At 36.7% G+C, this 24,521-nt stretch overlaps 4 protein-coding genes across 4 annotated transcripts; 1 reads left to right on the forward strand and 3 right to left on the reverse strand.

The window, feature by feature from the left end:
- Window positions 1-3,061: 3,061 nt before the first annotated feature.
- Window positions 3,062-7,466, reverse strand: zmat5 (zinc finger, matrin-type 5). Its single transcript, XM_028602312.1, has 6 exons — window positions 7,190-7,466; window positions 6,274-6,457; window positions 5,898-5,960; window positions 5,707-5,787; window positions 5,201-5,309; window positions 3,062-5,093 (listed from the first exon to the last, which is right to left on the reverse strand). The coding sequence occupies exons 2-6, from the start codon at window positions 6,398-6,400 to the stop codon at window positions 4,946-4,948; spliced, it is 528 nt and encodes a 175-aa protein (XP_028458113.1). The 5' UTR covers window positions 6,401-6,457; window positions 7,190-7,466; the 3' UTR covers window positions 3,062-4,945.
- uqcr10 (ubiquinol-cytochrome c reductase, complex III subunit X) lies at window positions 7,292-8,010 on the forward strand. Its single transcript, XM_028602313.1, has 2 exons — window positions 7,292-7,534; window positions 7,709-8,010. The coding sequence occupies exons 1-2, from the start codon at window positions 7,394-7,396 to the stop codon at window positions 7,757-7,759; spliced, it is 192 nt and encodes a 63-aa protein (XP_028458114.1). The 5' UTR covers window positions 7,292-7,393; the 3' UTR covers window positions 7,760-8,010.
- Window positions 8,011-9,910: 1,900 nt separating this feature from the next.
- Window positions 9,911-12,397, reverse strand: gal3st1b (galactose-3-O-sulfotransferase 1b). Its single transcript, XM_028602247.1, has 3 exons — window positions 12,377-12,397; window positions 11,135-11,274; window positions 9,911-11,054 (listed from the first exon to the last, which is right to left on the reverse strand). The coding sequence occupies exons 1-3, from the start codon at window positions 12,395-12,397 to the stop codon at window positions 9,911-9,913; spliced, it is 1,305 nt and encodes a 434-aa protein (XP_028458048.1).
- Window positions 12,398-13,987: 1,590 nt separating this feature from the next.
- On the reverse strand, window positions 13,988-23,262 carry prodha (proline dehydrogenase (oxidase) 1a). Its single transcript, XM_028602101.1, has 14 exons — window positions 22,779-23,262; window positions 22,374-22,582; window positions 20,818-20,852; window positions 19,713-19,862; window positions 19,446-19,510; window positions 18,573-18,689; window positions 18,309-18,388; window positions 18,101-18,182; window positions 17,417-17,509; window positions 17,061-17,207; window positions 16,471-16,646; window positions 16,287-16,385; window positions 15,902-15,990; window positions 13,988-14,997 (listed from the first exon to the last, which is right to left on the reverse strand). Exons 1-14 carry the CDS (start codon window positions 23,115-23,117, stop codon window positions 14,807-14,809), a joined length of 1,872 nt encoding a protein of 623 aa, XP_028457902.1. The 5' UTR covers window positions 23,118-23,262; the 3' UTR covers window positions 13,988-14,806.
- Between the last annotated feature and the right edge of the window lie 1,259 nt (window positions 23,263-24,521).

Raw genomic sequence — 24,521 nt, forward strand, 5'->3', positions numbered from 1 at the left:
GTGTGTCATTGATTCAAATTTCTGATGTTTTCTAAGCAATTAGATATGAAAGTAGACTGTAGAAGTATGTCCTGTAGCAATGGATGTGCGGTGTCTGTGAAAACAATTAATGTTGTTGATGAGAACCCAATAATCATATTATTGATAATAGTAAAAAAGCAATACAAATGTGTTGATGGGCTGCATATTAAGTAGCTTTAAATCACCTACAAAAGCATATAAATGACTGGGTACTGCCTATTGTGTCTCTATTAAATATTTGTTTGTTTTAGCGCCAAGATTTCCAGTCCAGAAGTCCAAGACATCTATCATCTGTGATGTTAATCGTAACAAAAGAGTAGCCCCACTAAGTCAAAACACAAATCTGTTTAATGGAATATTTAAAGTATTTTGACAACTTTTTAGCCATGCTAGAGGCATGGGATGACAATGTCTGTCTGTCAGTTGGTTGATTCACCACTTGGCCTAGACTGAAATATCTCAAAAACCGTTGGATTTATTGCCATTAAACTTTGAACAGACATCTTCTCATTCCCAGAGAATGAATGCTACTGACTTTAATGATCCCCTTGCATTTCCTGCAATGCCACCGGCAAATCAAAGTTTTCAGTTATCCTGTGAAATATCTCCATATCTACTGGATGAAATGGCACATTTAGTATAGACATGTATGGTTCCCGAAGGATGTATCCCATTGAATTTGGTGACCCCTGATTTTTCCTCTAGCATCACCTTGAGGTTGACATTTGTGGTATTGAGTGAAATGTCTCAGGATGAATTATAATAATTTTGGTGATCGCCTAATTTTTCATCTAACACACTTAAATCAACCTCAGCTGTATTTTATGCTTAGTGCTACTTAGCAAATGTTAATTTCCCAAAATTTCCACCATGCCAATGAAAAGTACAATGAGAACCAAACAGTTAACAGGAATAAACTGGTGAACAAGCACAGGAACCTACTGGACAGCGCTGCTGAAAAGAACGATGGAAAGGAGAGTGGCATGTGGACACAGCCTGTGACCCTCAACCACATGCTGTGTACGCCATGTCAGCTGATCCCAGGGGCCATTTCTAAAGATGTCACAGTTTACAAAAAAAAATATTGGTTTGTTTTATAGCTCACAGTGAGCCTTCTTGGCTGAACAGCTTGATTTGGAAATTGACCAGCTTTAGTTCCCATTTAAAAAAATGTATTTGTAAGAATTAAACTGAAGTGAACAGTAAAGTCCAAATAAGAGGGAAAACACAGCAAGAAATTACAAAATCTCTCTAAGAAATATCATATAAGAATGTGTGCATAGGCATTTATGCAAAAAGCCCAGACTTCAAGACAAATGAGGATCACACAACTTGTTAAACATGTTTCAGAAGAGTCAGATTCAGAAAAAGGTTTATTGCCATAGTAAGTTACACTTACGAGGAATTTGCCTTGGTGATTGGGGCATACATAAACAGACATATTAAACATATCATATCAATCATATACTCACAGTCTGCCAGCGATAACATGCCAAATGCTGCATATTTCAAATCTGTGCATGTAGGCACCAAAATGAGTCATAATGAGTCACACTGAAAGACAATTGATTTACTGTATGGCCTGAGCTACCTGCTGTGATTAAAGTCGACTGCCACAAGTTTAGAGCTCCAACTAAATTAATTGTAACATTTATAGCAAATAACAATGAAGGATATTGAGTTCACACGACACACTTGCATGTATATTAGACAAGAAATATATGTGTGTTCTATGTGTTTAAATTTTGAAATATGGTCTATGTATTGAAATAATTATGCAATTTGTTAAGTAATCATTGCAAAACAAAATCTCAGTATTTGACATTTTTCTGTAACTGTCGATTTTTGTGGACGTGCAGACAATATCAAAATGCTAAATACTTTGAAGTATGCTGTGAACAATAATTTAACATATCATGAAAAATGTTTTCTGGCTTTTACATAGACCACCAAAACAACATATTGTTTAAAGTCTAACATGGTTATATTTTCTTACTTCGAAAAGTGATACATCGAATCTATGTGATTTTATTATGAATATAATGTTAATGTTTTGTATAAAACAAATACTGCAAAAAAATATCAGGTTACTGATATAATTTCCAGGTTGACTGGCCATTCAGAAACAAGTTATTGTGTGTATTAAGGTCATGCACTTACATTAACTTTTCTGATTTGTTAAAGATTAATTTTTTTAGAATGTTTTACAAAATGATGTATATTTTTTCTTGCTCTTTTTATCTTAAAGTTTATCAAAGCTTTATCACAAGAGAAAACGTATTAAACAGCGAATATCATTCTGGCAATAAAACAGATATTTTATCTCGTATATGAACTACTTATAAGACATCACATTTCCTCTTCATGTGAACATATCATGTAAGGTATGGGTTTTGTGTGAATGTAAAATAGTTATTGTGCCTAATCTTGTCTTTAGACATATACGCAATTATTGTGTCCTATCCTGTATACTACAGTGCTTTAATGAGCAGATTTATGTACACTCTGTTAACAGATTGTCTTAATTGTTATTAATTGGATTTCGTAGATGTCTTCTGTTCTGTGCTTTTGTCATTTGGAGTACAAACAGCGCTCTCATGCATTGACTTAAGAGTAACTTTAGAAAGACTTCTGGAAAGAAGGAAAATCCATTATACAAAGTCAAAGTTTTGACAAAGATTAATCTGATGCTAAATGTAGTTTTGAACTGAAATGACTAATCAGTAATTCAAGTGATGTATTATCTTTCTCTCTCCCCTGTAAAAGTCAGTTTAACTTTCTAGTTAATATTTGTATCATCATGCTGTGTGACATAACCAGTCATTTTAATGTCTAGATCAAGAATATCCAGCGCTGTTTTATTTCTGTAACTGTTACAGCACATGTAGAGGTTACTGCATCAATTATACACTAATGTAAGTGGTGGCTATACTGTATATGCATGTCCAATAAAAACTAAGGCTTTAAAAAGGAGTTTGCTGTTTGTTTTTCTTTTACAAATGTGACATTGGTTGCATATTAAAGCTGGATATGACAAATCTCAAAAAAGGAACATTTACTGTGTACACTTCAACAACATAATTGATACTAACAACAAGTAGAGCAAATAATAATAAAACAGAAGAGCAGATCTGGGTGGGGATGCTTTTTTAGGGTAAACACAACACAATTTTGAATGCATTCCTCATCCAACACTTTGGACTCACAGTCAGGATCTGATGGTGTGACGGCCCTGATGTTGCAGCATCAGGCATGTTAAACGTGCATTTGTAACAGAGCACAGCACACAGCCTGCACAGAAGGAAAAAAACATTTCCTTGTAGCCATATAGTGGTGCACTTCATGTAGTAGCATGGACACAAGCACCAGAGCGTTGGAATACAGAGCTTTAGGGGAAAATAACATGCACACGCAATTACTGTAGTTGTAAGGGCTAACAGGAGTAGTGAGCACAGCAGCAATGGACATGAAGTAGTATAGATGTGAGAAGATTAGATCCAGGATAAGGACGTGTAGTGTCATTTTCTTTAATGTACAGAATACACCTATATATATGAGGATCCAGTGATAAATAAAGCTACAAGCTCACTACTTATATATGACTGAATGAGTTATTGAACTTCTCATTTGTATAGCCTAATCTTTATTTAGAGGTGCCTTATGGTGCCAAAGGCACTGTGTGTATCCCTGAGATCTAACACGTGTGCATTTCCTTCCACATTTAACATTTAGAAAACTGATTTTCTTTTTAATTAGCTTAATAAAATTATTTATTGTTTACATCCATGTCTACTTTTCCGTTGCTATCCATCTTCTTCACTGTCTTTATTATTTGTTGCCGTGTTACTGCCACTGTCAATAAGCAGAATAGCCTAAAACCAAGGCTGGCCATGCATGGGTCCTTGTGTGTGTGGACGATAGAAACATTGCTCCATAGTGTTAGAGTGGTCCAAAACACCACAGGGCACCTTTAAGTACGTAAGTAGGTAGGTTAAGTCCCATAAGAAGTCAGGGATGTATTCTGATCAAGGCGGGAAAATAAAAGTTAGACAAAATGATACAAAACAGAAAGAAACTCATACAAATTTGAGGATTTTGCTGTAACCACTGCATTAGGTAAGTAGGCTATACAGTATACATCTCAGCATAACCCCAGTTATGAGGAATAACCTTATTGAGGACCTTTAAAAGGCCAATGACAATTATAAATGCATTAGTCACAAATCCAGATCATGAGGCTCTTTGGCAAGTGTTTTAACAAAAATTCTAACTATGAAAACCTTCATTATGAAACATAATCCAGATCATTAATTTGCCATATTTACTATTTAGGAAGTAAAATGTTTTTTTCTTTTAGCTGGTTGGATTAGAAATAAAATACAGTCAGATCAGTGACAAAGCAGAGGATTAAAATTAAACAAAATATTATTTCCATCTGCTCAGCAATCTTCTGTTTCATTCGGGACTACATGACATCAAATGTAACTCCTTAGAGGAGTCTTACGATTAAGTCACTCTACTTCAGATTATTGGAGCAATCAACAACAAACTGCCAAAATGTCAATTATAAGGGTTATTATGCACTGCATGTGTGTTTAATGTAAATATAACCATTTACTCATTTTAAATTAGCTTATTTTTACTGTTAATTGTATTCTCAAACAAGAAACTCAACATATACAAGTACAATGTAATAAATAAGTAGTTCTTCTAAATTAAACAAACATGACCTATTCTGTGGTTTTTTATTCTTCTTTTAAAAAATTGGCAACAAACAGCTTTTTAGAATCAACTGGAAACCTCATTAAAAACTGAAAACCTTCAAATATGTGACACAAGCTCTCAATATGCAATCTGTACCATTCCTCCTTCAATTAATGTCCCATATCCACTTAACAGTGATGTGAACCACAAAGTGAATATCTCAACCCCATTCTGTGTTCATTTTGACTTTCCACCCGCCTGGAGGAGGAGGAAGAAGAGAGGGTGGAAGGTCAGGGATGGAGAGGAGCGGTTGAGGAATGTCACTTTCTTCTTGGCCCTCTTCACTGTCTTGCTTATCTTTTGAATCTCTGCAGATATAAATAATGAAACAGTTGAAATCTAAATCAACAGGAATAACCATTAGCAATGCTAACCATGTATGAACAGGTGTTTAAGCAAAAATTAAAGTGCATACCCTTCAATACCGAGGGCAGTTCGCTTTTTTTCCCTTCTGGAGAGCCACTCTTCTATACTTCGCCCAGGCATCATTCTGTCTACAGAGTCCTCTCTGCGCTGTCTTTCATCTGAAAGAAATAACATCTTACTCCTGTCAACATATCACACTTATGTACACAGTCATCTGGGTAAAATGCACTTGACAATTTGTACTTGTATATTAATAGTATATTTTTTAGGGGAATTTATGAGAAAGGGCTAACCGGTGTGCTTACCTTTTTAGTAAGATTGTTTAAAACCCACCTTCTGCAGCATTGCATTTGAGCTATTAACAATCTGGACTGTGTTGATCATCTGTGACAACTGTGAGTGCAATGTTGAATGTTCACCTTATTATTAAAGAACCATTTAGAGAATACTATTTATATTTGCAAATGATATGTGCCTTAAATGTGTGGAATATTGCTTTGGGCGACTGAATCATGTGGTAGAGCACTACAGCACTACCCTTTGGTTACAGCTTACCTTCCACCTGTCTTTTTAAGTTAAACAGTTCATCTTCAGACATGTGAGAAAACCTGCAGTTAGGGCCAAAATCACAAATTCCTAAAAAAGAAAAAGAAAAAGCCAGGGACATTTTTTTTTTTTATTATAGCAAGGTATTTAATATAATTTCCTGGTTAGTGAAAAAATGTATGGTTAAACTGTTCTGTTACCTTTTTGGAGAAACTTCCTGCAGGGTTTCTTTGTTTGCTCATCACACAGAATGGCTGAAGAGTCTGTAAAAAAAAAATATATAGTGTTGTCTATGGTTGTTTCAGTTGTTTGTATAATCTTCCATCATAAAGGAAACAGGTGGGCAGCCAAAATGGCATAATGAAAAGTAAGCATGCTTAATTCTCATAATCTCATGCATAGGTTTAAGACTTAGCATTTTAAACAGTAGATTGAAATAGGAATTGTATAGGATCACTGTCTAGTTTAAAACAAACACATATACACTAAACATCATATCTAGTAAAAATATAGCATGTAATTTGATTTTCATTGCAACCACATCTCAAAGGTCCAAGGACCAAATTTTAGTCTCACCTCTAAAAGAGTCATACCAGGCTTTTTTAGCTCTGTGATGCTGAACACCGTTCAGATGTTTTTTCCTGTTATGCATATTGTCCTGAAAGGACCGGTCACAATAGTCACAGTAGTATCTCTTCCCCATGGTGCAGGTTATGTGCTCAAAACAGCATGATGTCACCTTTTAAATTGCTGACAAAGACTGTAAACAGAAACGAAAGACATTTACATAACTGCTCTGTCAAGACATGGTGAGTGAATAGCTGTGCTGACTGAAATTTTTTCTGTATGAAATTGAGTGTTATGTTATGTATCATTATGCACTAGATGATTCAAAGCCAAGTTTCTAGCCAAACAGACTGTATGTGTACAATTATCAATTATGTTGTTGATTATTTTTCTGATTAATGGATTATTTGTTTAGTCTAAAAAAAATACAGATCACAATTTCCCATAGCCCAAGAGACATCTTCAAATTGTAGTAGCAGTCTGAAACCCAAAGCTGTTTAATTTTACAGTGATATAGCTACAGTAGAACGGCCTCACATATAAAAAGAAAATAGTATTACTTATCTGTTCATTTAACAGCCTTCTTTTGCTGCCATCTACTGGTTTAGTATTGTAGCTAGGTGCCTTTATTTTGAATATGTATGACTTCCTGTTCTACTGTGAGGACAATCATTGTGAAGGTACAGAACTCTTTAGAAATATACACACTGAGCATGTAGCAACGAACAGTTTGATGCGGGTACGAACACTTCCCCAGATAACCCAGCGAAGCAAACGTTAATATTCCTTAACATGTGTCCGTAGCGTTGTTAAAACTAGCTAGATGGTTAAGTAGCTTGCATGCTGCTTATTATTAACGTTACATCAATAACATGTTTACTTAAAATCCCTGTGTTGTTGGATTTAAACGGAAAAGCGCACAAACCATTGGCGAAACAGTGCTGCCCTCCTCGGTGATGTTTGAAAGGCCGTATGTTACTTTAGCTAACTGGTGGTAAAAGAAAAAGGAAATCCACACTACTGTTATTCACTGCTAACCATAGACAGTATACTGCTAACATCCGCTGCTCCTGGAGCGGAAGCGTTTTGTCCCAGCTTCCGTTCCTGCGCAGTACGTCAATCCACCGACATGGCGCTGGCTAAGTCCGTCTACAATCTGCTCTTCAGGAGAACGTCCACTTTCGCTGTAACCATTATGGTTGGAGCGGTCTTCTTTGAACGACTATTTGACCAAGGTGGCGACGCGATCTTTGAGCAAATGAATCGTGGGGTAAGTGTGTCCTTTGGTGTTTAAATGCTTGTTTTATCCTGACCTTGTAAGCAGAGGGCGAAGCAGTGCTAACGTTAGCTAAGCTAAGCTATCGAGCAAACGCGTCCTTTTACAACTTCACAACCTACCTGTGCATATGCAATGTCTAACTTACTAATATGTGATTTATTGTAGAAACTATGGAAACACATTAAACACAATTACGAGAACAAAGAGGAGGAATAAAAGGCCGCGGGGTTAACCTAAAGGCTGAAGTGCAACTGTTGTCAGACTTCCGTCATCCATTGTTCCTGGACTCGATACCTGAATCAAACATCAGTCAACATGGACAGTGCGCTCAAAGTCATGCCTAGTGGGACCCGTGGGAGCTGATCCACACCACCATGAAGAGGGAGCAATGGTTCCTGTCACCTCTTCCTCAACTTCCTGTTATTTGTAAAGTCTTCGTTAAATTAAACTTGTTAATGTGGTACAAATCTTGTAATGTCTCAGATATATTGACATGCATGTGTCACAGTATTTTAAATTAGTAACACTGTTATAGGCAAACTTTTAGGCACACAGCCAGCCACATTATGTCTTCTTAAAGTCGATCTTCATGTACAAACTATTTGAGTTAATTGGTAAGAGGACATGGAAGGGTGTAGTTATATTTAAACTGATAATTTACATTTTTTAATTGCATGGTTGCAAGCTTTTTCAAAATATGCAATGATTTGTGTCCTTTAGATAAGATAGCAGTTTTTATGGGTTTTGACAGTGTATAATTTCATGGATATATTTCAACGTGAGCTTGGTGTGTGGTACTAATACATAAAAGAATGCAAATGTCACATTGGGTGGACAGAAGCCTGCATTTCAATGATATGTATTACTGTAGTTTGTCAAAATACAAAATCAACTGAATAAAAATGCATGCAATTTTACAAAGAGCATGATATTAACAAAATACATAGGCTGGCTGATTCAGAGTTATTCCCGTAATCAGTATATGTTATCAACATACAAGCCCTTTTTAAAGTAAATGATACTTGCACACAATACTGTAAACAAGTACATACATAATACTTTTAAGCCCAAGGGTGACTTATATTTTCACTTTACAGGGAAAGAGATGGCTTATTTGCCACAAATATTGTGATGAAAAGATAATTGAGTAGTTAACCCTTGTGTTGTCTTTGTGTCAAAAACACTTTTGACCCCTTTTTCTCAGTTTGTTTTTGCTTTTTCCAACGTTTTAAATTGTAAAATTTTTCTTCTTTACATTTTCAGAAAAAGGGGTAAATTTGACCCAAAGTCAACACAAGGGTTAAACTCAATTTGTCTGTTGACATAAAATGATAAAGCTCTTATTCAGATGAACCTGTATGTGTAACCTGTGGTGCTAAAGATCCAAGGTTATCAATTATATATTGTATATTGGCCTGGTCAGCAAAAAGTAGTATGATCTACAAACAGTAGCTGCCACCTTCTACCAAAAATTAGTCATGTAACTGATAAATCATTTGCGTTTGCCTAAATTAAATCAAAATGTACGCACAGAAAATTATCTGCTGTTCATGCCATGTCAGACCATAATTACTGTCAATGATGAAGCCATGTTATGTAAACAGTTATGGCAGGGTCCGGCAAGGCCAACATGCCAAGTATGCTTAGTAGCAGAGTGGATACTGCACATGGCACAAGACGTGCAAGGCCATAACCATTCAAATTCACTGCATACAACTGCACCTACGCCTCAGGCCTCTTGGGGCACACTAGCATTGCTTGTACCACTGAATGATAAGAACTGCACTTCTAACATTAAAGCTAGCACTGATTGCTCAGTATTAGATCGATGCCACGCACTGGTTTGATTCCTGTGGAATCAACAAAAGAAGAGCACCAGGACCCAGAAACATTTGTGCTTGCAGTGGACAATCACTCAAATAAGCTTTGACCATGAACCATATAAATCTTACCAGGGAGGCGATCATCAACTGCAGAATTTTACTAATTTAGAGGCAACAACAATAAGGAGTCTTACTGTTCACACTTTAAGCCTGAACCTATTTTTAAAAGAGTGTAAACAGTGTTTTTATGTAGTGTAAAACTAAATGAAGCAATTAAAGGCCAACAGATGATGAGTAGAGGTATCTTAGCTAATGGACCCATCTGAAGGCCTATTTGGGAGTGGTAAAAATTCCTAAATGTAAAGCATTCTATGCAGCCCAATGTGAATACAGATTCTTGGAGACAAATCTGAATGAACATTATGGATGCATCGTTCAGAAGATTAGATTTTCTAAAACAAGAGAAAAACAATTGTTTCAAATAGGCGTCATTGTGTTGCAGGACAAGTTGTTATATTGTAGCTGTAAATGTTTTTAATCCAAGTCAAATTGTAAAAACAGCATCTTTTAACCAACCCCATAGTCTAGTAAGCCACAGGCTTACGCCCAGATTTGACAAATATTGTATTTCAGGCGTGAGCATTTTTTCACAAAGTGTCCTGAATGTTGGATGAACATTTTTCTTGATGTTGTACCCCAGGATGGAAGACTCTCCAACTGGCTGCCAGGGCAGGAAACGTCTGTCCTGAATCTTTTGTGCTTCAACCGCATCTCCATCCTCGACACAGATAGCTTTCATCGCAGCATTTTTTCTCCTCAGCTCATTTACCTCCTGTTTCATTCTTTCTCTCCCATACGCCTCTACTCTGGCCCAGAAGGTAGCATTAAAGTGCTGATAGAGTCTCCAGTCAGCCCCGTTCCACTGTAAGGCTTTGGCTCTCAACTCAGGGGTCAGACGAGATACAGATGAGCTCCTGCGAGCATTGAGTTTAAAATACATGATGTCTTCCATAGTCCAACACAGTGTGTCCTTAAGCAGGATAAGAGACTCCTCAAAATACTCTGCTACGAGAACCAAATCAAAATGTTTTGATAAGTTATGAATATCCCTCATGACACGAGGATCATCAGCTTCCAGGTTGTTGTCCAAACCAAAGTCAAAAAAGAGCAGATTTTTCAGGTAGAATGAGTTAAAAGCCTGTGGGCTGTAGAAGGTCTGAGGACTGTTTAGAAACTCTGCCAGTTTGTTCTCTCCATTGATCCTCCATGTGAGAGGAACTGCTCTGTGATAATAGTTGAAGGACGACTCAAAGAGATCCACTGGGTCACGTACAATGGTGATGTACACAGCATCTGGAGGCAGGAGCTTGGCTACTTCTTGATGGTCAAAGCGCATGTGGTTACAAATAATGTTGAAACAGTCTCCAGGCCTGTAGTCTTTCACCTGGGAGCACAGGAAAGGCGATGGGTAAAAGAAGTCATTACGCCCATCAGGTAAGGCAAATTTAAGCTTGTGTTTTTCTCCAAATCTAAAGAGGATGTTGAGTATGGTGCTACTGGCAGTTTTATGGGTCTTCATGAACATGATGTCTACTGTGGGAGAGCACTCTTCTGTGCTTTGAGAAGGCGTGCTCACATTTTCTTTCAATTTCGCTATGCTTAGAGGACACGTGTCTTGTTGGGAGCCCCTATAAACAAAATATATGGATAAGAAAACAGATCAGCTGACTTTACTAAAGAAAATAATGCTTTGCTTTTAAATCTTTACCTGATCTTGACTTGGGTTGGGTTCATCAAGCAGTACAGCACCAGCATTATGTTGGTTAATAAAACCCAGAGAATCAGCCTCCGTTTTAGTGTGCACTTATTTCCTTTGATGCCAGACATTATTAACACCCAAATGTGAACCTGAAAATGAAATTGGAGAGCATGTATATAGAGGAAAATATCACAGGGAACATTCCAATAAGGCTTTGAAGTTTTGATACACATCTTGCTGGATTTTGCTGTGTAACTTTTGTGTTCTCATACAACCAATGAGCACAACACTAAGGTGAAACGCCCTGCAGCAATTCAATACACACAGGACAACTAATTACCCCCTTACCTCACCTCATCCCTCAATACAGCAGAGTAATTATTACGCATTCACAGAAAGCCCAGGCCTGACCCATTTAAATTAAATGTAACCTGGTGATGATTGCTGATAAAAAGAAGAAAACATGATAAACTGTAGAAAAAGAAAAGGGGACATTGAGAGGAGACAACACAGTTAAGCAAGAAAACTGCTGCATCATTCTTTCTGTCAAATAAAATACAGGGCCCCCATGTATACACTATAAACATGTTTATGGTGCTTTTGCATAACAAAAGAAATGTAAGGAGAAAAGAGACACATGAAAAACACAATTTAGGCACAAGCATCTTTAAATGTTCATAGTAAAAAATGGCTAAAGACTGTATCAAATAAGGGCTTCTACCATTGACACTGGACAGTTGCTTACTCTTCATACCACATAGGAAAGGTAAGTCCCTTTCATACCAGCTCTGACTTCTTATCTTTAACACTGATACTCGTCTATGTAGTCCTTTTGTTACATTTGATGTCTCACAGAGCAGTTATACATATGCAACATCTTAGCTTAAAATAACAATTCTGTAGACCCCTTATCCTAAAAAATAAATAAAAACCTTCTTTTGATAATGAAAACAGCCTGAGTATAATTGACATTGTAAACCAAAGAAGTGTACAACGTGTAGAAAACATGCAAGTAAAAAGCTTTACTTACCTGCAGATGAGAGCATTAGCAGTGTCGGTGTGAGGATCTTCTACAAGGTGAAAGAAAACCCTCTATTGTTCAGCATGCTGTACACGATCCCTGAAATCATATCCCACTGGCTGTGGGGACTGAAAGAAGTCCGATGTAATGTCTCCTCCCACAGGGACTGAATTGGTTTGAAAAAGAGGCTATTGTTGAAAGCTACACCTCTGGGGCGACCTGTAGCTCACCTGGTAGAGTGTGCGCCACATGTAGGCTGAGTCTTTGTAGCGACCCAGGTTGGAATCCGACCTGTGGCCATTTGCAGCGTGTCGTCTCCTCTCTCTCCCCCCTTTTCTGTCTGTCTAATAAAATAAGAAAATCCCAAAAAATAATGTTAAGAAAAGCCACACCTCTACAAAACATAATATGTAGAATTATTACTACATAACTGTTTATTTGCCATTACACGATATTTCCCCCAACACCAGTGTTTGGCAACATTTGACCTTCGTAACCCCAGCAGCAGGTCCAGTCATAAGAACACTGAGTATAGAGTACTTTTGGTTTGTTGTTACATTCTTTTACTAAGCAAGATGACTGGGTTGTTGCATACATGTATAAAGACATGAGGTATTTATATACTGTAGTATTTATAAAGTGTGTGGCTAAATTATGTAGCTATCATTTGTGTACAGAACATGTAAAAATACCAATATGCAGGGTTTGAACTGAGAACATCTACGCCACACCAATACATATATAGTGTACTATAAATCTTAGGCTGCAATAAAGTTGTCATAACATTAAAAATAGTAGCTGCATATAACATCTAGCTGGACAGAGAGTAAACCCAACAGGGTCTACTTGTTCTCAACACAGTTGTTTTGTGTTGTGGGGCTGGCAGACTGTTTTTCTTTAGTCTCCAGATACCTAGGACTCAGGTGCCACCTCAGCTGCTGTTGACTTTGGCTGGGGCAGAATTACCTGATTTAATAGGTCACACAGACTTGGCACAGGGAGCGCACTAGCTTCTGTGTTGTAGTTGTTGATGCCATTGTCAGCGAGGACAGCCAGATCTACATCACTACGAGAGAAGATCGGGGTTGCATCTATTCAGTCTAGTAAGGGCTGCCTACAATGGCAGAAGCTGGAGTTTATATAACTTTAAGGCAGCAACAGATTGTCTTAAGATATTATGTCATATGTATATGTCATTATGTGTAACTTTTGAGTTACACAGTTACACAGCTGCAACAATAATAAACACAATTACATTTAATGTTAACTGTATTTTATTGTATTTATCAATAATTACATTTATTTTACAACTGTACAAAATATGGTATATACTATATACTGATACAGCAGTGATTAGGAAACCAAACACAAGAGTAAAACATCAGGAAATACAAACCCAAATACTGCTTAATTACTTGAGATGTGTCAAGGTCATTCAAGGTGAGAGACTAAAATCAAATTTGTTGTTAGAACACTCAAACTCAACCCTCCACACCAATTAAGGCAGCTTCTATATTGCTGATATTGGGTTAAATTATGACATTGAGACTGTAACAAAAATGAACTTAATGACTTTATGTCAAGCTATTAACTTTTGTCGTGTTTCCAAAAATACTAAATGTTTTATTTAGCTTTACAAAAAATTAAATAAAACACTTTGATTCATAGTTTTTAAATTATATTACTTTTTCAAAAAGGTATAAGAACATTTTACAGTAGTCATTTCTAGTCTTAAAAAAGAAACATTTCAACTTAAAAGACATTTTCCATTCAATCGACCAACCTTTCAGAGGACACTGGGCAGCACAATTTACAGATTATTCAAAGGCTAGGGGCAGAGCTACTGACAAAACCAGTTTTTTATTATGAATCCTCTAAGAACATCAATGCACGGGCTTCATGAAAGATCAAAAGAGGATCATCTGATTTATGATGCTGCATTTACTAACATTTTTATGTAATCAAAATCACTATGTTGCACAATAATAATCTCTTAATAATATTTGTTCAAGTAGATTAATAAAATGACAGCATAGCAACAAACATGCTAAAATAAGTTACAATGCCCTCAGAGGAGTGTACACTTATAAAAACAAAACTTACAAGTTGTACAGCCGCTGTTTGTTTGTAAAATCAATCATAAGGCACTTTGAGTGACAGCTACTTAAGACAAACTTTACATTGAACAAAACATACAGTGTGTCTTTTACCATTAAAAAAGCACAGGACAAGTACGCCACCTATGGTAACCATACATACACAATAAACGTTTCTTAGCCTCTATTGCATAATTACATGCTGTATATCAGAAAGGTTCTATGTTTTGATGCATAAACATTTGCTAAAGTTCTATTAAAAAAAAGGAGCAAATGTGATTTTTTTTAAATGTGACCAAATTTTGAGTTAAAATTCAAAAGTAATTCTAATTTAGATTGAAAAAATCAAACAGTTCTATTCTATCAGTTCCTATTTGAGCAGCACAGGAATCTCCAAAATCATTATGGAGGTGTTTTAAAACACATCTATCAGTAAAACTACAAATCTTTCCTCCATACTGTGCAGCCTTACAAGCCAAGGTACATGCATCTTCCTCGACAAAGAGCAGTTAGCAGGTAAAGATGGTGGAATGCTTACAGACACACTGCAGTTAGTATGTTTACTCAGTATACAGGCTTGTAGAAAATCTGTCCACCAAGCAGCCTGCGTTTCAGCTCCCTCCACAGCAGGCTGCGCTCTCTCTGGGATCCCTTCATGAAGCCACGGTTCTCTTGAGCCCGGCGAGACAGATAAGGAATGACCTCGTTGACTGGGCCATATGGAACATACTTGTAGACTGGGAAACCCGCTTGACCTGTTTTGAACATAGAGCAAGGAGACACGTTTTAAATCAATGTCAACTATCACCACCGTGAGTGCATTCCATGTTTTTATTAAGCTGACAATGGCTAATGAAGATAACTGTGCCACAAAGCAACTGGGGGAATGCTGTCTGACTCCATGGTTAACTCGGTAAATTGAAATAATGGTGCAGTAGATTAAAACTTTTTTTTTTTTTTAGAAATGAATTGATGGTGAATAAATATTGCATTAAGATACCACCGACATGTAAAAAGGGGGTTTTGATATTACATATCAAGTGATATGGCAAGGTCAAACCAGCCCTGTCGTCTCACTAGTGGATTAAAGGTAAGGGCTCTACAATACACCATTCCACCTGAAAAGCTGATCACCAGATCATTGCTAAATTGTTTAAATGGCAACACATTTTTAAAAATCAAAACTCAGTGGCTTGCCATTAGCATGATGTTGAAGTAGTATCTCAGTTGTACAGTATGTCTTCTGTATCTCACTTGCATAACACTTTTAAATAGACTGTTGAAATTGTCCTTATCATGCAAAGAGGTACTTTTGTGTGGGTTTTTTATACAGAGAATTTTTAATTGTGGCACAACTTAAAAGGCTATTATGCACAGTAGTATACTTACTGTTTTCTTAAATGTGTACATTTAAATCCCTGCTGAACCAAACTGACATAACATTTGGTAATAGAACAGTTACAGACATTGAGAACCTGGAGTTGCTTGTTGCCATGATACAGTATCTATAGATTGGATTGACAATTTGTAATGCCAGTGGCATGTGTGTAGGGACTACGTTTCTGTGGATCCTCTACGGCCACATGACTATGTGATGTAAGCCTCTGTGATTGCATAACTTACTGTTTACTTTTAGTATCTGAGCTGAGTGCAACATACCTAGCGGGAAGCTGATCTGGTCACACATTCCTAGCAGTTGTCCAAAATAAACTTTATTCTCAGTGGGTAAGAGGCCCATCTCATTCATCCTGAAGAGAAAAAAAAACAGGAAAAAAACATGAATATGTTAAAAGACGGTTACCAAAAAAGAGCTAGAGTGCAGTATTCCACCATTGATTTGGCAATCATATTCTGTAAATCCTATAATTGCTTTGGAAGGATGAAAAAGACTCACTTGTCCTAGGCATTAGTTTAAACCATTAGGATTAATCCTTTATGAATAAGAGATGTTAGGCTTTTGTGTATGCTCAAACTAAATCTGCACAGAGCACATGTCAGATAAATGGACTTTGACTTTTTCTTGCAGACGTGAGACAGAACATACTTTTCTAGGGTAAATTTCACTGTGTCCTCATTGTGAGTCGCAACCATGATGTTTGCTTTCCTGTTGTGTTCGATCTCCTCCAGCACATACTCCAAACACCTGGACAAACAATAAGGCAGATGGTTAGGATTTAGACATTTTCTAGCTGAGCCATGAAGGGCCTTGATAATAATGAAAAACGTACTTGTGATACATCCTGTTAGTGGCCTCATAATCTGGGTTTATTGGGTCTTCGTAGCCAATCTCTTTGGCCCGGTCTCTCTCTTGGTACATGTAGGCTCCGCGCACCAGCTTGGCACCAAAGTACCAGCCCTCCCGTCGTGACAGCTCAACATCCACAGTTACATTGTCATAGGCTTCCTAAAAGTATTAGAAACACAAAAGGACATGACTAGGACAGGGACAGGGACCCTAAGGACAGGGTGCCTCTATGGGTACAGAAACAAGACTTAAATGGCAAATGTGTCAAACAAATATTACTGAATACAAAAACATGACACTTCGAGAGCTACCTGTAATGTCTCCATATAACATACTGTACAGCTTTATTGACAGTGAACAGGAGCTTGCTATTGTACACAAACAAAACAACTGTTTCTATCCATGTGATAGGTTAGTAACAACAATAAAAACCTACATGTTACAAAATGTACAAAACAGTATCGACAAAAAATCATTTTGGTTTTACAGCTGGGACAAACAGAAAGGATTTGTAAGTATAAATAATCAATAGTAAAAGTTGTCATACTTAGCTGTAATGAACTGTGGTCTTACCTTGAGGTAACACTGATAAGTGTTGAAAATGATTGGCTTTTCTCTGTTAAATTTCCTCTGCATTTCCAGAGTCAGTCGACTAATAGCTGGTTGGAAGTACGTCTGCTCGGCATCAACCATTAGCCTCACCCCATTCTCCATGGCATGCTGGTGCAGGTGCACACAAACAAAGATATTTTATAAGTGACACATTATTTTCCATGAAAAAAGGTTCATCACTTCAGCAAACACAATTTACTTCTAATTTCTTTAAATTCCTTGAACCAGGTCTGATTGCAATAAATTGGGTTTATATTTCTTTATTACCTCATAAAATGATTTATTAGATACACATTTATTTGTTTTGGTATCTTTACCTTGGCCAGAACGTCCACTCTCTGTAGCATTCTCTTCATCTGTCTCTCCTCCTCGGCTGTAAACTTGTTTAACAAAGGTTCCAGATGGCCTGTCTGCACAACCAACACACAAAACATTGAATCATTGGCATTTGTTATTTTAAAGCCATTTTTATGATCAGGATAAACCCACTAACTATCAGTATGTGACAGGCAGGGCGGGGGTTGGGTGGGTGGGGGTCAGAGTAGAATGAGTGCCACTGACATTCCTTCTCAAACTGATACTTTTTTCTCAACTCCCCTTAATAGCACCGCCTACATTAACATGTGTACTAAAGCTTGACTTATACCAACTGTATAATACCTTTAGCTGTAAAATTCCGCGGTTTGAAATGTGAAAATTCAGAAAGTATGTTGCATTCACCCCCTCCCCCCCACACTTTAAAACTGGAAAATGATCACCTAAAATATGTGTTTCTGCTGTCAAATGCTGTATCATTTTTGGAAATATGCCCTTTCAAGATAATATTAAGACCTTCTGTGTTCATTAGACAGGTCACAGTGTACAGATAAGATAAGAAATTACCAGACTGATTTAAACCGAGGACCACATACATAAGCAACACGTACTGAACTGCCACACACAGTGCTTTTTTTTTTACCTTTCAGAATCTGGACACAGCACCAAATATTTACATGACTCACCTCAAGGTTTGGCACCATAAGCAGACTGGAGATTTTTGTTGTATCCTTAATTAAACTGTTCCAGTCCAGCAGATCTATCGTTCTGGCAATAAGATGTGAGATACTGTATATTAAAATATGTTAACAGACTAAACAGGGATTCAAGAACCTAATTGTTTTAATGTGAAGTATTTGTGGTCATCATTTCACTACTGAGTGACTATCTTACCCTGACAAACCCAGCTTTTCTCCAGTAAACCAATTCTCTATGTCATCCTTGGCTGCAATACCCATCTTAGTCAAACTTTCCTACAAATAAATATTTCAGAGATTAAAAACAAATATTGCAGATGATTATTGTTTTAACAAAGGACATGGCACTTAAAGTCATGAAGGCTTGGACACAACTAAACAGCTTAGAAATAACTAAATATTATTGGAGGACACAAGTTATGGATGAACATACATTTGATTTTCTGAAGGAAAAACACACCTTGAGTTGTTGCAGCTCCAGCTTTTGTTCCAAAAGCATCATTTCAGATTTCCCCTGTTGTTCTGCAAGGAAGTTAAAGAACCGTCTCCATTTAACCAGGACTTCTGAAAACTGGAGCTGTTCAAACACAGAACAATTCATCAATGATCAAATTATAATATTGCATTGGAATCATACTGTTAGCTGGACATATCAGTATTTTATTCACAGAAAATGACAGCTTTTCCTTTTTGTCTGAGAAAGTTAAGACTGTGTGACCTCACAGTTTCCCTTTTACCTGGATGATCTTTTAGAATTTCAGTGAGAACACTGAAGGCAACTCCTAGATTTTGTACACAATAATGTGAACCTTTAATCATACTAATCAACTGGCATTGACTCAAAACCATAAAGAGAAAAATAAATGGCTAATGTTTTATTACCCATTACCCTGTAATGAATGGTTTATGGTTTGTTAGTGTTCAATCTAGCAGCACTGGCGTTGCCAATCACACTTTTCTCTTTACAAACTTTATCTTTTTCTAACTTTACAATCAACACTGTTCCCAGTAGCGTGCACATTCCAAAACTGACGCACTCACGTGCAGTATCAATATTTAAAATTTAAAATGTGCAATACACATTCGAATTATACTGTTAATTCAACTGTCTACTTATTATATTTAGTTTTTTACTGGTTACTGCTTTTTCAGTGTTATTGCTTTTTTACAGTTATATCTTGCATTTTTACTGATGCCTCTTGTGATTGCACTATCCCCTTTGCTGCTGTAACACTACAAATTGCCCCACTGTGGGACTAGTAAAGGATTATCTTGTTTTCATCTTATTTAAATTCTTTAATATTAACTTTTAGTTGAATTAAGTTAAACTTACAAGGAACTGTGGGCGTCCGAGAGCAGTCATTTTGATAGCAGAAAATCCATCTGCTGAGGCTCCCCCTGAAATTGATAACACATTTTATTTCACTTGATGTTGTATAACTCTTCAACTATTTTATTGCGTGTAATTCAACACTATAATTTTTATTGCAAATTTACTTTATTTTTTCACAATAGTTTTAGGGTTTGTATAGCCATTATCTAATAGCCAAACTTACATATTATATTTCTTAATGGCTTCCTCAGAAACATTACTACTTACCAGAGGCTCTAATGCAGTTTATGAATGTCTCCATTTGGTTGTCACATTTGGACTCATCTGCATAGAAGTAAGTACGAGCACTAATAACCCCTCCACGCCTGTCCCCGAACTGACGATGGGCTTTGTACTTCTTCTCACGATGATCAGCATCTGGAATAAAGAGAAGGTAACGTTAGCTGCTTGACATGGAAAAAGAGTTTTCATCACCAACCTAAAGCTTTTTTTCTCCTCCACATATTTTTGTATTAATTGTTAGCTCACTTGGAGTTAGTCTCCATCACATTTCTATCAATAAGATCATTTAAACCATAATATTCAGAAATTATATGAAAAAAACACATCTTCAGGGACAATATTACGATTTTTAAGTTATTAAAAGTAGGTTTTCTCTCTGTTCTACAGCTTGACTGTGTAATCAACATAATTATTTTAATCTTACAAGCTTTTGTGTTGAGTACTGTATATTTATTTATTTATTAATGCCACAATAAATGTATCACAAGTAAAAGTTACTTAACATTTACAGTTTATTAATGATTCTTTTAGAAATTAATGAATTTGAAATGTTTCTCTAAACATGTATTTCATCATGAGTGATATGGCAGTACTACTATTACCATTAATAATACTGCCAGAGAGAGTGATACTAAGAATATGTATTAACAAATTCCTCTTCCTTACTGATAAATTAACATTGATTATAACATCAGACTTTGAAACAAGACCAGAAAGCAGTATGTGAATGATATACTTGAGTTTCTTTCCTTAACCCAGTAACATGAACCAAGTGTCTTCTCACTGTACCCACTGGACTGGACATGCCAGACCCAACTAAATCCAGATATAACCAGTACTTTCCAGGCTAGGCCACATGGCCGCATGACTAGACATACCAGCACTGACACTCGACTAGCCTTATGTTGCATTCGGGCCAAGCTGAAGCAACTGTAGAGCAAAAGAAACTAGTTGTTCAGTCTTGCCAGTTGCCAGGGTTGCCTGCTAACTGTACAGCAGTTATTTAGTAGATGAAGCATGCAGTGGCTGATAGTGCAAAAAATACATTAAAAAAATACATTACATACAATAAATCAACTGATATACAAACCTGGACTTTCTTTCTCTGCTTCAGAAACACATGAACTGAAAGAGAAGGGATAGGAATCAGAATATAACAGCAAAACAATGCATCTCCCTAAAACAGTTAACTGTTCAACACAACAAATTATTATCTAAAAACAGATTATAACATCTATATTTTCACTCAGCTTTTCTAACTTCTCATGTCACTTACATGGTTTTAATCAGTTAATCAACCAGACAGTATGCCAATGATAAACATGGGAAGGTCTAAAGATTGTTCTACTGCGACCTAAGAAGACAATTTTAAAAGGGAGAAAAGGAAAGAAAAGGGTTTGTATGTTGAGGAAAGGCAAAAGAAACAAACAAAACTACTGTGTTCACTTTGTTGTCTCCTTCATGTAACTATCAGTATTTTCTTTCTGTGAATTAAAATGTTGATTGTGTATGTTTGTGCTTAGTTTGATAATCCTTGGTTAAAAAAAGGGCTTATTTCCTCCTCTGAACATTGCGTAACAATTTTGTGTGTGTGCCCTATGAAGTGATCCAGCACATTTCTCTAAAGGCTGGCAGCCTTTTCAGGAAGTACATTCCCCAGCTGAATAACCAGCTCAACCAATCAGAGGAGAGGGGTCTGTTCTAGCCAACCAATAGGACAGGCACAATCAATTACAGTCTTTTTATGTGGAGGAAACGTACTGTTTGGTGCGTGACTCACATTAAATTTGATAAGAAACATGACAGAAGCCAGACCTGAAGAGATTAGTTAAGAATGAACAGTATCAAACTATAGTTTATTGAATGCTGTAATGTCTGAATATAAATAAAGGAGTCAAAAGATAATTGGCAGAGACAACATGTAATGCAGACAACGGGAATAGAAAGAAATTCACAGTCTTACACTAAAGTGGGCTGACTTTTAACAGTGTATTTCAAATAACAGTGCCTTATGTTTTGAACAGTAAAATTAGCAGTTGGTTGAACCCGCTAGGGGGACCAAGGGCAAACTGACCTGTTGGGGCATAACGTTACTGTAATATGTACTCCACAGTCACAGAGCATGGATGCACTTAATGTGCCCAATAACCTTTAATACGTTTGGTGTAAAGGCCACGACTAAAATTAAGTCTAGTAGTTATACTTAGTTATTTCACTATTAAATAACGTTGATTTATTATAATAATGCCACAGTAAATTAATTATTAGATTCATTGCAACATATTCTTTTCTGTAATTGCTCTTTTCAGTGTGCAGCTCCTATTACAACCATGCATGCAAGGTCTCTCTTTAAATGGCCTCTTCAAGTTTCCCCAAGTTTTTTTAAGAGTATTTCCTTGACTTTAAAAGAGCATGGGCGGGATCAGGATCATGATTGTTGTGGAGCATGTGATACTGGGATATACAAATAAGCTTGACTCAACAGGCCTTGTGAGTTTAGTATGTTACGTAACTCATAAATTACCTGTGCTTGGTTTAAAAAAAGCAGTACAACATTTCTATGTGAACCAAACATCTTTATGAGAAAGGAGCCTACGTTGTAGCCTTTACTAAACACCTGGTCAGTCTGTTGCAAATATTACTTACTCCATTTCCTTGTTCTCTGCCTCCTCTTGTGTCAAGTCCTCTTCAACACTATAGTCCAAAACTGCCCCCACACCAAAGGCCTGATTCTTCTGAATTAAAGGTTTGATGGAGTTGTGGTCTTCCCCTGCCACAAACTGACCATAGAAGGTCATCTTCATCAGCTTCTCAAACATCCACTTACCTAACACCTTCCTACTCAGATCCATCAACTGAAAACAAAGCAAAGATAAAAAGTTATTATATCTCAGTAGTTAATATAATAGCCTATAGTTCATTATATGACTGAATGTTACGGACTTGTATATTCACTTAATCATTACGCAGTTATAACTTTACAATTAGAAATAATAATAAGTGTTCTTAAATCAAAAGGCTAACGTTAACTTTTGAACAATATCAACTCACCTCCTTGTTCTTTTCAACTAGGATGTCAATTGTACAAAGCTTGAAGACCAGCAGACTTCGAAGCAGTTCAATGTTTCCCTTGCTTTTGTAGGCTTCCTGAGTGTTGTCGAAGTCGATGTGGATTTTATTTAACTGTATGTTTTTAACGTTTTTGGTCTGGCTGATGAGTTCAAGCGGCCCGGCTTCCACCACGGTGCACCCATCTATCTCTGGATCTTTCTCTTCTTGGCTCTTGGTGGATGCCACTGTTGACCGACATCTTCCAAGTGAAACGCGTATTTTTCTGACATTGCCCGGGTGTGCCCGAACAAGAGATGCTACAAGCTTAGTGTACGACATGGTTTCCTTTTCTTCTCTTGAACGCTACAGCCCACAAACGACGGAGTCCACCTCGCCGTGGCCTCACTATGGTGCCTGTGCAGCGCGCGCTGAGCAGTTATATTTTCAGTCATCTCGCACCAGGGGGTGGTGCCTCATACATCACATGTTAGCTGGCTACATCACGCTGCGCGCGTACACATGGCTGCAAGTGCGCGTTCTCGCGCTTGACCTCAGTCAAAACCCTTGCAAACATCTCGTCGTGGTAGATTGTTAGTATGCTTGCAAACCACGACGAGATTATAGTTAAATTTCTGACTGTATGGATAATTTTCCTCCACAAAAAATGTTAGGTGTAACTGTTAAATTGAAACTCTTAACGTATAACCCCCATTGACTAAATATTAATATCAACAGTATGATATCGCCCCCATAAATAGCAGGATTGGTTGGTTGCAATAATCTGACTGTCTGACTACTAAGCAAGCAAGGAATGAATAGGCTATAGACCACGTTTTTATTTTTATAGCTAGCACATTTCACTCAAATATGTATCAAATTCTATCCAGTCTTTTGTGCCAGTAGCAACAACTGAATCGTGCATGGACTCTGGTGCACATAGCCTTATATTCATTCATTAATATTTGTATGCACATTTATCTATTGATAAAGAGGAATACATTTAGTAGATGTAGCCTACATACAGTATGTACATGTATTAACAGGCTGTACATATGTTCACTCATTTAGATATCCAGTGCAGATATCTAGGGGCAGCTGTGTTTTACCTTATCTCTATTTCAATTTCTATTATTATTATTATTATTATTATTATTATTATTATTATTATTATTATTATTATTATTATCTTGGTTTGGTTCTTTACTCTACCTCTCCTGTGATTTGTTCTTGCTGTTGCTGCTATGACACCTGAATTTCTGTTAGGGGATTAATGAAGGTTTATCTTATTTAATTTGATTTGATCTGTTATGTTTACAGGCGTCTATTCACCCCCTGTAGTTCCGTTTATCCAACAGTTTGGGCTTTTTATTTGCAGCCACTTTGAACTTGCACAGTATGTTACCCTTCTCCATTTATATTTTTTTTGTATATGATAATCATGGTTTTCATTGAAGTGACACTTGAAGTGATTTTTTTTTTCAGATCATCTTGTTTTGCTATAAGCTTGTTTATATCAAGCACTGTCATAATTACTATGACCATGACAACAATATTACTGTAAGTTTTTACCAGTAGCTGCCATTATTAATTGTGTTTCTTAATGAATATGATAACTATTTGTTTCCTTGTCAGAGCAATTGTCACAGAATGGCAATGAAGAAAGTATTTTGTAACTGGTTGTGTAGCAACACAACCAGAGACCTTATCTCTGAAACTTCCAAAAAGAACCAACCAGAACATGAT

The sequence above is a fragment of the Perca flavescens genome, chromosome 16 (genome assembly GCF_004354835.1).
Source record: "Perca flavescens isolate YP-PL-M2 chromosome 16, PFLA_1.0, whole genome shotgun sequence".
NCBI lineage: Eukaryota > Metazoa > Chordata > Actinopteri > Perciformes > Percidae > Perca > Perca flavescens.